This window comes from Lepeophtheirus salmonis, chromosome 5 (assembly GCF_016086655.4).
Source record: "Lepeophtheirus salmonis chromosome 5, UVic_Lsal_1.4, whole genome shotgun sequence".
Classification (NCBI taxonomy): Eukaryota; Metazoa; Arthropoda; class Copepoda; order Siphonostomatoida; family Caligidae; genus Lepeophtheirus; species Lepeophtheirus salmonis.
In genome coordinates this window covers 9,752,649-9,765,653 of record NC_052135.2, presented here as the reverse complement: position 1 = coordinate 9,765,653, position 13,005 = coordinate 9,752,649, and the positions used below count along the sequence as shown (strand labels likewise).

The 13,005-nt window shown below is 29.3% G+C and overlaps 1 protein-coding gene across 6 annotated transcripts in view; it reads left to right on the top strand.

The window, feature by feature from the left end:
• LOC121118611 (uncharacterized) overlaps positions 1 to 13,005 on the top strand; it is a 239,474-nt gene that overhangs the window by 160,671 nt on the left and 65,798 nt on the right. For all 6 annotated transcript variants that reach the window (XM_040713189.2, XM_040713187.2, XM_071888223.1 and 3 more), the window contains exons 8-9: positions 7,087 to 7,289; positions 9,338 to 9,638. In XM_040713189.2, coding sequence (XP_040569123.1) covers positions 7,087 to 7,289; positions 9,338 to 9,638 — 504 coding nt within the window. The remainder of the gene's footprint in view (positions 1 to 7,086; positions 7,290 to 9,337; positions 9,639 to 13,005) is intronic.

Below are 13,005 nucleotides of genomic sequence, written 5' to 3'. Positions count from 1 at the left end.
TGTTAAGGAAATATTTGCAATGTATATTTTTCCTTCCTGTTTCACCTATATATATATATTTATAGTTTAGCCATACGGATAATTTTCAAGATCAACAAGAACAAACAAAGTCTATACATGAAAAAAAAATGTACACCATTTCGATATTGAATGTTTCACATTAGTAACAAGAATCATTGTGATATAAAAGTAATTTGGGAAAAGTTATGTTATAAACTTATCGATAAGCATAAGTTTATTTCATAGGAAAGAAACGAATTATATTTTGATATGCCTGTGTAGAATATATTGCAAAAACTTTACCTATGTATTTTGAAAAATGTATTTTTCTTGTAAATAAATTATTTAATAAATATGTACTCATGAATTGGATTTAAAGTTATTCAAGAAAGACTAACAGTGGGTTTTTGAGTAAAATATGTATTAAGTGAAACAAAGAAATAATTTCAAATAATCTTGCCATGAATGTCTTAAGAAATTAAAATAAATTTTTGTTTATTTATCTACTTCTTTTACGTATGATATTCAAAATAATAATTAATGAAAAGTTTTATAATTCCTTAAGACATTCATTATATAATTTTTTTAAATTATATTCCCTCATACATTTTGTAAAAACTAAATTATGTTTGACCGGCGTTACCCGGGACATAAAAAAAATTCTAGACTATCTGCTTCATATAAAACAAATTTTTTTTTAGAATTATTCTAATTACATTTTGGTATATGTTTGAACACTATTTTTGATAAAGGAGGGAATAAGGTATACAAAAGAAAAATTATTAAAGCACTCACCGTTGAATTGTCGTTCGCTCAACTTTCAAATTTTTGATAAAAATCATTTATGTTATTCTCTTTTCTTTTTTTATTCTCTAAACCTAATGATTTATTTTAAAAGGGTATACAAAAATACACGGCAACATGCAGAAAAAATAACTCTTAGAATTTTACGATATTCATTTATTGTTTTATATGAAGTGGTTGTTAGTTCGTTAAAAAAGTTCGTTTTAGAAATCTATTCAATGACAAAAAAAAATTATAAATTAAATTTTGAGCCTTAAAAACCTACCTGAAAAATTTCTGTAAAAACATTTTTTGGTTTGTCCATGAATCTCAGAGACACACACAAAGATACATTTCCAATTAATATATCGATTTCTATAATATAAAAAAAAAGTTTAATTTAAATTTTAGCCCAAATTAAGATATTTTTAACTATGTTACTTTCTCGTATCGTAGATTTTTTTAAAATAGGTGGAACAGTTCTTGTAATAGATCTGTGATTAGTTTATGAAATTTAAAAAAAATGAAATTACATATATTTTTTTAATCTTCTTTTAATACAATTTGTACTAATATTTCTAATATAAAAAATCAAAAGAAAGCTCATGTTATTTTTAAAAACATTAATTTGGCAAAGGAAATATATTTGATTTTACTCCTTGTTTTTCTCCGAATTGGATAATTCCATAACTAATTCTATAAATAGCATTAATTTCTTAAGCAAATAAGTCTACATTATTAAATAATTATAATATTATAAGTTACACCACTTATGTAGAATAACTGCTTCTTACACAAAAGCCCAATCATTCCAGTCCTCAATGCTAATCCTTCATCCTTGTAATTTGTTAATATAAAAACATTCTAGAAAAAAAAGTTATTATCTTTAATTTAAGTATGATTTTTACTACCTTCGTACATTTATTTATTAATTTTTGTTTATACGTCGTCCGAAGTACTTTACTTAATATTATATAAAGAACAAAAACATTAAAATCATTTAATGAGGTCCCACATTACTCAAAACTAGAGATGGTACGTGCCAAAAATTTTAACCTTTTCCAATAGGTCATTTTTATCGAGTATAAGGATTCCTTAATATGTAAAGATTTCTTTTTTTCAATGTTAAACTTTTTATTGATTAGGGCTAGAATAGAAAATACTTATATAAATATCAATCATAATTATTGTTCTTAGTTTTAAAGTAATAGTTTTAAAATAATACTTAAAAAAGGATTTGTTTTTTATCGGTACGGGTATGACTAGAGCCTTTCCTTAGGATAATTGACGGCTGATTCTTGCTCATATTAGAAAAAATCCTCATTCTGATGAAGGGCTCTCAAATATTGAACTTTATTCAGAATTGGAGATATTTTATCAATTTTCTTCATAAAAGCATAAGAGATCGTTTTTTAGATAGAAAAATTGCTTAAATCTCATACTAAATGCGTTTGCAAGGGATTTTTCATAATCTACATATAAGGTTATTTTTTCATATCATTATGATTCCCTTAAGAAGCAAGTAAAATAAATTGAGAAAAGTATTAACAGATTTCCCAGATTTATTTTTGTACAATATCCACATAGACTTTATAATAAATAATAGCAGTTATACTCGTATTCATTCAATTTTTTGTGAACTTTTGTTCATATAAGTGCAATATGAGTTCATTTAAATATATTTGTTTAATTTTTCGGGATGAATTTAATATCAAATAAATCTTCTTAGCTTAAATCTCTTTTGACATCCAAATCCTACTCATATTTGGGATATTTTAATTTGGAAGCGGAGAACAAGGGTTCTAAAGGTCTTTTTAGATAGAAAAAAATATAATTATCTTAATTGAGTCATAGTTAGATAAACTATATTCCCAAAAATTTTCTAGCTACCTTACATAATTATATCACTTCATAGGTTAATACATCTTAAAAGCATTAATTAGTCTTTTAAATATTCTTCTATGGAAAGAAAATAATTTATTTCTATAAAAAAACAAAAATGATGAAACGTACACATATGGCTATCATTAATCTATTTTTTGACATATTTTTTTTTTCAATTTATAAGAATAATGTTCTTAATACCATGTTGTTTTATTTGTAAGTAAATAGAAATAATGAATTATTCAATGTATAACTGCTTGTTAAAAATAAAGGAATAATGTTCTCATAAAATTCAATATACAAAGGATATATTTGAAAAGTGCTTGTTGGATTACACATTATTTATTGTAAATATATACTTTTACAAAGCACTTTAATTTCTTATAAAAAAATGTTGTGATAAAAAAAGGGAAATACGTCTGTGTCATCATTATTTTTATCAATTTTTTACCAATAATAAATATATTTATATAACTCGTGGGTTTTTTCCAATATCTAATTTCTTTGACAATATTGATTAAAACACTTTATTTTCAAAAGAAAAATTTAAAAATGCATGTGTGTTTCATTAACCACATCCTGAATAATAAGAAATTAATTAACTCGACTATTTCAATTTTAAAGTGAAAGGTTGAGCCTTAGTTGTAAGTTAGTTGCGCAACTTTTAATTAAAAACAAGTATTTACGATGTAGGAGACTCGGAGGAACACTTACATCGAATGTACTTGCGCGGGACACAGGGCAGTGTTTATTAGATAATGTTTAGATATCCAAAGAGTAAAATCACCGACGTTTATAGCCACTGAAAGGAAGAGGGACACACACTTAAGGGAAAAGCAAAAAGTCCTGTAGTGATAAAAAATGCACTCCCATATTCCTCAGAAGCCGGAAACGTTCCTTGAAGTCATTTCATGCGACTCCAATTTACTCTCTTGACCAAAAGCTTCATGTAAGCCACGCAAAAACTCCAGACGCATAAACACACATAAAAGAGGATGAAGACATAACGTTTATACATAAGACATATCGTTTGAGACAACATGAAGGCTATCTGGGCTGATCATAAAAGAAAATTGTTGAACAATTTGAAGTACAGTAGTAGCTGATTATTTTTTTTTTTCGGATGAGAAACAAGGACTGCTGATAGATTATAAAAATCCAGAACGACAAATGGTTGGCCAGAGAGAAAGCTAATGGCATTTACTTCTTTAAACCCCATTTTAAGGCCAGTATCATGATCCCTTCTCTTTTTTTAACCAAAGGAGAGGGGGAGTGCTGACTAGTTCTGTGAACTCCTGTCTGGCCATGTGATACTTTGGATGAAAGCTGAGGCCAATGGTCTCAAATATTTGTTTTAACCAGACTCAGTCCCTTTCTTACAAGGCCTGCAAGACCAAAACCTTATTTAAAGAGGAGAACGTGGCATTTTGAGACCCCCACACTTGGCCTTCTAACTCCTCCTATATAAATCCAGTTCTATAAGTCCTCTTTTACGGGGACCTAGAGTAGAGGTACTATTAGAAATTGGAAGTAAAATTTCAAACCTTTTTACTTTCTTCCCTTATTGATCAGGATGCATTTAAAGGTAGTCTAGTTTTACCTGCACGACTTGTACAAAGAATATTGCTCATAACAAAGACCACTTTTTTGACGAAACACCATACTATATATATTAAAATATTATTTAGTCCAGATTTATTTTTATTTTAAAGAGTTTAAGATGTATGTATGTAATAAAAAAAGCATGAATTGCAATATTTTATTATTCATAAAGATTTTCTTAAATATATTAGAATCACAGACCAATATTTTATAGTCAAAATATTTTTTTTCGCATGATTAAGGTATGAGGGTTTGATAATTTTACAAATGGGTAGTTCTATGATATTTACTTACAATAATGCCTATAGAAATATGCACATTTTGCATACCATGTATATTGTTTATACACTTTGCATATATTTACAGAGAACCAGATATAGTATTTAATCACTCAGATGTGGTTTTATGTGTGTTATATATTTGTATCATAAGTATGGCAGTTTTTCTTTTGTTCGTTTTTTTTGCATTTTTTTAATGAACTAATTTTTCAGATTAAATACTCTGTATAATAATGTTTGGAATTGTAAATGCTAAAAATTTTCTTCTATGCGAAATGTTTTGTAGTTGGCAATCTGATTTTTTTTTTTTAACTTCCATAATTGTTAAAATTATTCTTTCATTCTTGATGACATAACATCTTAGTATAAATTAACTACGTATAAGCATGCGAAAATAAAGACAGAGAGTAACCACAAGGGTATGATGGAGAGTTCTAAGAGGAAATGTTACACAATTTATTTGAAAAAAATTATAATATTATAATCTTGAAACCTCAATAGGTGTCTCCTAAAAAAAATAAAGAGGTTATGTGATTTAAATAGGTTGTTTTTAAATACAACTTTATTCATATTACTTTTAATTAAGATGTTTCATTACTCAACCAAACAAAAGCTGAAAAAAAGAAATCTTGTTGAGTTGTTAGCCCATGTTTGTAAGAGTAAAATGTATGAGCACCAACAAAAATGGCAACACGTCTTCAATCTTCTTTATGTCTGTGTTAGTGTTGAGAAGGATGCAAAGACTCTTGGCGTCTTTATTCAGAGTAGCTACGACATCAAGAAGTCTATTACAGCTCCATACTTGAAGATTTACTAAAAATTATGCTGCAACAATATATCTTAGTTCTAGGCTGCCACTATGTGGCCTCCTCCATCCTTGACCTCAACCTAATAGGGTTTGCAGTTTGTGGTGTCATTGAGAAAAATATAGGGCGGACCTCACATCCAAATTTGAATTATCTCCTAGGTGACATTATAACAACGTGGTGCACCATGGACACGACCTTCGTCGTCAAGAGCTGCCGATCATATTGATGCCATTATTTCATGTGAGGGAGGTCATAGTTAATAAAACATTTGCCTAGATAAGGTATTTAAACATATCACAAATGTATTCTAAGTGTTTATTTCAAATTTCATAAAAATCGGGTTTTTCTTAATGTAGATACTACCGCAAAATTTGCACCCTAACACTATGCAAGGTGGTCCACAGAAATTGTAAAAAATTTTCAAGGCTTATAACGAACAAACTAGATAGGGGTAAAATATATTTTTTATATTCTTAGACAGTTACATTTTTTGACATATGATTATTTATAATGAGATTGACCTCTCTCAATAGCCAAGGTCACACGGCGTCAGAAGCTTTAACAGGCCCATGCCGCCTCGTGCTGATCCAGGTACAGCTAATGGACTTCTTCAGGTCCTCTACAGACAATGATACTTACAAAGACCTCTTTCTCGACCCTGCACCAGAGACAGAAATCGCATGGGTTCAGATCAGGGCACTTTGCAGACCAAAAATCTGGCAACAAAAGTGAGGACATGTTGTGGTCAAGATATCCTGCACTTTTTTGGCATTGTGGGCCGGTTCACTCTCTTGTTAGAAGTGTGATTTCTTCCTGAGGCTACTCCATCCATCCAGCGAATGTCAATTAAAAGTGTTAAGCCAGAACCAGTACAATGTCAATGCTCGATCTGCACTAGGTCGCCGGGGCTGCCTAAGCTGGTCAAGGTTATCATTTTTACGTCATTTAATTTTTCTGGTTGTCAATCATCTTGAAGGAGACATGTACAACCAAATTATATAAGAATAAAACATTTATACCTACTATATTTTTACAAAAGGGTGAATAATTACCATATTTTTGATATTGTAATAGAACTGACAAAAATTCACCAAAAATATGTCCGTTTCATTGTTTTGTAGAACAGTGGTTAGTTTGATTTTGTGCGATATCCTTGTTTTTCTCTTGCATCAAGTCTTAAATAAAAAATAAAGGCATGAATTGAAATCTGTTCTATGTTAATTTCGTCGGCTATGCCCAAAGAAATGTATTCGTTAGCAAAAGGTGTTTTTTTTTATTACAAAAACAAAACAAAAAGATTGTTTTGAATGAAGGCAAAACTAAATTAGACGAAACTGTAATTAAATTAAATTTCAGCTTATAGTGTAGCCTGGTACGTCTATGAAAACCTACTAAAAAGAGCCATTAGTTACTTCGTGTAATAATATTTCTTTATTTAAATATCAATAGATGAACAAAATAGTTATTTGATGGTCGGTCCCTATTATGTAATTTTATTGTAACCCAAAAGGGAAAATATGCAATTAAGTGAAACAACCTGAAGTTTTTATTATACATATTATTTATTCTATAACAAATTGTACTACAATTTCTACTCCTTTCTCTATGTAATTCTTAATTATATTGAAGGGAAAAATGATTATGGTAGGCTGAATAAATGTAATTTTCTTAGGAACATTTATCATTATTACGCTAATAATAATAAAATATTATTGTGTTATTCATTACAGATCGGATTCTGCTGCATTGGGAGTGAACCATCATGAAGTAAAACGAGGGCCTGACGTAGAACTTCATGATGAAGGGGCTAGACGAAGATACTGTTCATTAGAAAGATCAAAGCATAGGCAAAATTCATCCTCAATAACGAAAGGTGGAGCAGATCATGTCCGAATTGTGGTTGACGACTATGGGGATCATAACATTAGAAACGGTAATAATTAATTTTGATATTTAAATTAAATTTGGTTTTCTTTTGGCCTTAATAATTAATCATGTATGAAAAGGATTTCACAAAAATTTATTTTAGGAAACAAAAATGCCGGTAAATACATAGGAATCAATAATTCAATAATTTCTTTATGCATAAATGTATATTTGACTTATCATACTTACTCAAATATACTAAAACAAAAAACTTGGTATGTCAAAACAATGATATAAAAATTAATTTATAGAAGTAATCTGACATTGTATTTAATTCTTTCAATTGTAGTAAAGAAAATAATTGCATGCTTATGTATTGATAAGTATAAGTATTTATAAATATTAATGTTGCATTTAGCCTTAATATGGGACTCAAAATCGGTCTGGTTTTATATTTTTTAGAGTCCTTTACAATGAATCATCTCCACTAATATTATAGTACCTATGTCAGCTTACCAATTGAGTTTAATTTTGCCACATGGTACTAACTAAGGATTTATTATTCTTATAAAAATCGATTAAGCTTGATTGATGATCACATCACAGACTGGAAGCTATAATGACGATTGAAATTGTTTAAAGGGGTGGGTTTTGATTTCCAATTCCGACACGTTCTTAATATTTATGAGGGGAAGTCCAAATTTTTTGATCTTACTATCCTTAATTGTAGTTATTATTAAAGTTCAATAAATGTATTTATCTTTTTGAGCATACCCAAGAGAAAATTGAAATTGGAAAAATTTAGAGTTATTTAATTAAAAATTAGAATATATTGTCATAAAACCCGCTCAGGGTTGAATAAATCTACGTCAAAGTCACCAAATTATGTAAAAAAAACCGCTACTTCAACAATCATTTAGGCTCTTAAATTACTTCAAAATAAAGCCAAGGTTCATAAGTTGATTAAGGCTACGGCAATGACAATAAGCAGGTTGAATATCATCACCAGTGCTTCATAAAGCATATTGGCGTCTTCTTAATCCTCCAAATTAACCCCGGGCCAATAGATTGATTAAGAGTATGTCAAGAAAACCATGTAGGTAAAAATCACCGCCGTAGTCTTCATCAACCCATGAGCCTGGGATTCATTTTTAAGTATTCAGAGGGGCATCAATGCTTTGTGAAGCGGCAGTATAGTTTTTAAGCTGCTTGGTTGCCCTGTCATTGCATGAAAAACGTTTTGGGCAGAGCTATTGTGATCTTGTTAGTGAATGATGGGAAATTTTGCCATGGGTAATTTTCCACATATAATAAACTGTGTTTCATTTTTTTTAAATCATAACATATATCTATGTACACATATATAATGTAGAAAATTTGATAGATCATTTTGATATCACTTTTACTTACATTGAAGGAAATAAGGTCTGATTTTCAATCTATTCTAAATTTTGTTAGAGACTATATTCATATACATCTTTTCTCATAAATAAAGTAAGAATATAAAAATTTATCTCTTTTTGATAAAATCAAGAGTATAATTTAATTTCACAATAATTTAATTTTTCCTTTTTAAGGGAAAATTTATCAAATGCCATGTTATGTAAAAGTTTATCTTCTTATCAAATGGAGTAAATATGGAATTATTCAAACTAATTTTGTCTGTAAATATCCACACATATCTAGGTGTATCAATATTTTGTTAAGAAATATTTTATTTGTGTATTAAAAAGTAGCAATCTAATTAGAATAAATTCAATATTTTAATCATTTTGTATAATTAATTGATCAAAAAATTATAAAATGCATAATTTGTTCAAAGACCTAATGCTATCTAATATACTAACTTTTTATCCTTTGAAAGTACATTATTAAATTAACATCAAAAGAAAAGATTCAAATTTTTATTGACAAAAAATATTCAACTTTGTTTAAACACACATTTTTGACATAAAAAGTAAACTTTTTAAAAAGGATAGTACACCACAAAATTATCAAAAATAATAAATCTTTTTTCTAAGTTTTGAAATATTGTTTTTTTCTCTCTCATAAGACATTTTAAAATTGTTTGGAAATATATCTGTAAATGATTTGTATCCTTACTTGCCTTTGCAGATCCATCTATGCAAAATACAGCAACCATAACTCTATATCAAACACCTCATGATCCCTATGGATTTGGTCTTCGTGTTGTTGGAGCCCCATTCCAGAATTCCCGGAAGAATGAACTAGTGGTAGCGCGTGTACTGTGGTTATGTCCTGGTGGACCTGCTCAACGTGCTGGAATACAAGTTGGAGACAAAATTCTTAAGTGGGGCGGAACATCCCTCAATTCCATTTCAATTGATCGTGTTCCACAAATTATAGAGCAATGTCAGGATACGAAGGTTACATTAATTGTTGCTTCAGGATCAAGGTAGGAGGATCTCGTTATGTACAATATATTCTATTTATATGAATGTTGGGCATGTACTAGGACTAATCGGTCACCCCTTTTTTTAAACTAAGTCTTTCTAAGGACCGAAGAGTTGGTCCTTAACTTTTTATCTTTTTATCTTCTTCACTCCTAGCTACGATTGAAGAATATAAAATGAAGAAAATGATTAATGATAGCTAGAACATACAATAGTTATTTCTAGCCACCCATCCCCCTACTTCAAACTTCAGGTATCTTGTCTCTTTGGAAGATGTTATGATGAAACTTCACCAACTGAAATTATGTAGCTAATAATCATGTTATTTCAGCTGTTGCAGTTAACATAATTGACGGGATAAGGACTTGTCCTAGGACTGACAAATTTAATTATGACCGGGCTGATAGGGTTGCAGACTGTATATACTCGTACATACAGAGAATTGCTGCATGGACATATTTCAGTTCATTGTAGGTTTTTATAATCATACTTGAAGTATTGGGCTCAATTAGCCTTTCAAATGATACCGATCAATGTACATACAATTATTTCTATTGCAATTGTGATTTTTTTATTTTGAATTTGTTGATAGAAATTGAGGATAATTCGTCAAAGAGAGCAAATGTAATCCAGGCTCAATTTTGAGAAATACATATTTTTCTAGTTTGCTTTTGTGTTGACAGACCATATATTTATAGGTATACCTACAAACATATATCTATGTTTGTACAATACATTTGTATTCCAAAAATTAGAACTCATAGTAATGAAGGAATTAATAATTTTGTTTGAAGAGAAAATGTAAATGCATTATTTCCATGAATTATGCATAGATTTGCACATATTTTGAATTAACAAAATATCGAAAATATTCATGGTATTATACCAAACTACATTTTTGATTATTAACTACATATTATTAGAATCCCAAACTTAATGTGTTTTTTTCTCAAAAACACCAAGTCATTAAAAAATTTTACAGGATTATTTAGAAATGATTGAAGATTGCTTAACAATCTCTTTTTATATCTTAGGTTAAAGCACTATAGAATTATTGCGATGTAATTGTTCCATTTCCAAAAATATGGAAAGGTAGAAGATGCAAAACTTTCCCTAATAATAATTTTTAGACATAAAATATATGTAACCTTCCTACAAAGTTAGATCAAAATTGATCCGTAACTGTCTTTGTAATCTTGTTTATAAAAAAGCAAATAAACTGTGGCAAAAACATATTTCTTTATTTGAAAGAATTATTGTCAACGTAAAGAATTATAAAATCTATATTTATTAGTTATTTTTTCCATTATTTTAAGTTTATAAATAAGTAAATTAAAAATGTTCTAATTGTCTAAGCCATTCCATTACGGGCTTGTGTTAATTCAATTCTCTCATTTATTTCATAATTATTATACTAATAGTCTGATGGAAAATATCCCCGAGTAAGTAAAAAAATAAGAATACATTGTATAAATTTGCCCATACTTTCTCTTTTATCGTGAAATTGGAGACAATGACAGTGGACAGTTGAAATTTAATTATTGCAACATTTTAATAATAAGGAAATAAATTCGCAAAGAGAAGAATATATTGTTAAAGTAGGACGAGAGAGATCTCGACTCAATCTATCACAATTGGACAAATAAGTTTCCAAGTATGAGTAATCATTGGAGTTTGTACACTATGTTTATATTTATGTCCAGGGTTGAGCAACAAATTGTGGATTCGAAAGGTTGATTAGAAATACTTTAATATATTTTTATTTAAAAGAATAACCAGAAAAAAATTAAAATAAAACCTGAGAACAAGGCCTTTGTAAACTAGGTCAATCAAAATATCTAACTTAAGCATAATTCAAAACCTTTACACATCACTATTAGGCCTTGCAGGAGTTGATGACAAACTCATCAGACAAGTCGTCCCACAAAACCAATATGGCTATTCCAGTAAATACACATTAAGATGTAGAGTTTTCTTGGTTTCCCTCTCCAAAGTGCCCTGTATAGCAAAGTCCAGTGGATTAGAGAAAGGGGGCCATATCCCTTGATCCTTTGACCCTGAAAAACGGGCTCCTAGAGCGCTTCACAATGTCCATAAATCTTTCCACCTTAAGTACACCATCTTGGAGATCTGAGATGCGCTGCCTTTTGGCCTTTTCCTCAATCATGATGACAAGATGACGTTTATTGTAGTTTGTTTGAGCACTATTAATTCAGCATGAAACACAGCCCAACAATATGAGACAAAATAATTAAAACACAATTATATTTAATTAAACTCGACAAAACGTGTTTTTATTGCAACTCTAACATGACAACAATGATTTACTTTATGTATATAAGACGCATAAATAATACAAATATTAACAGGGGAATACAAATGCTGAATGGGAGTACATGGGATATATAAACTTAATAATTAAGACTCACCCCTATGAATAGATTAATAACAATATAAATGTTAATACCCCATTCATTAAATCAATATTTATTCAGAAGGCATAGCCAATGCAACCTTTCATACTGGCCGTGTAAATGTTCGACTATAAGAAGCTCTAAAGCTTCTACCATACACATACTTACAAACAATAACATTAATAAGGATCCCGAGAGACCACTCTGCATCTCCTTATACTTTATACACTACTACCTCTACATCATCTATTCGGAGATTTCTTTGTGGATTTATCCACTTCTAACTCTTCTGCTGATGTACTCCCTCATCCATCGTTTCCAAATAGATTGGAGTAACAATCTAATTTTTCTCTATTGAGAATTAGGAGTGAGGATTTGTTGTGCAAAACCATCTAAAAGATCCATATTGTTGAATCCCGATGTTTTCATTGAAGGTGTCCAAATCGGATCATCAGACATGGATGATAAAGGGATCTACTATTTATAAGACATACAATCTCAATTAGGCATGTGTATAAGCTGAACTTACCTTAATTTCCTGTAAAATATGTTTTTGTGAATTTAATGATATAATCCTAATCCCACCTTGATTAAGGGACCGAGGATGCATAATAAACTTTCATTCATTATCTCTCTCAGTATTCCATTTTAAGAACATACCCATGTTGGTCTTTATAAAATTCGTGATTAACCATTAATAGCATTTTAAATATGGAATGCACAAAAAAGTATTAATTTTCCAAGAACCTAATAGTTATCCATACAAATGTATAAAACATATTATATATTTAGAATATAACTAACGTAAAAATTGTAGCAAAAAATGTAATCGTTAACACTCCTTCTAAAAATAGAACTCCTTGTGGAGTTCAGCTACTAGATGGAGAAAGTTAAATATTTAATATATATCCTGATAAATATTAATCATTTTACTTTACAAAATCCAGTTAAAGTA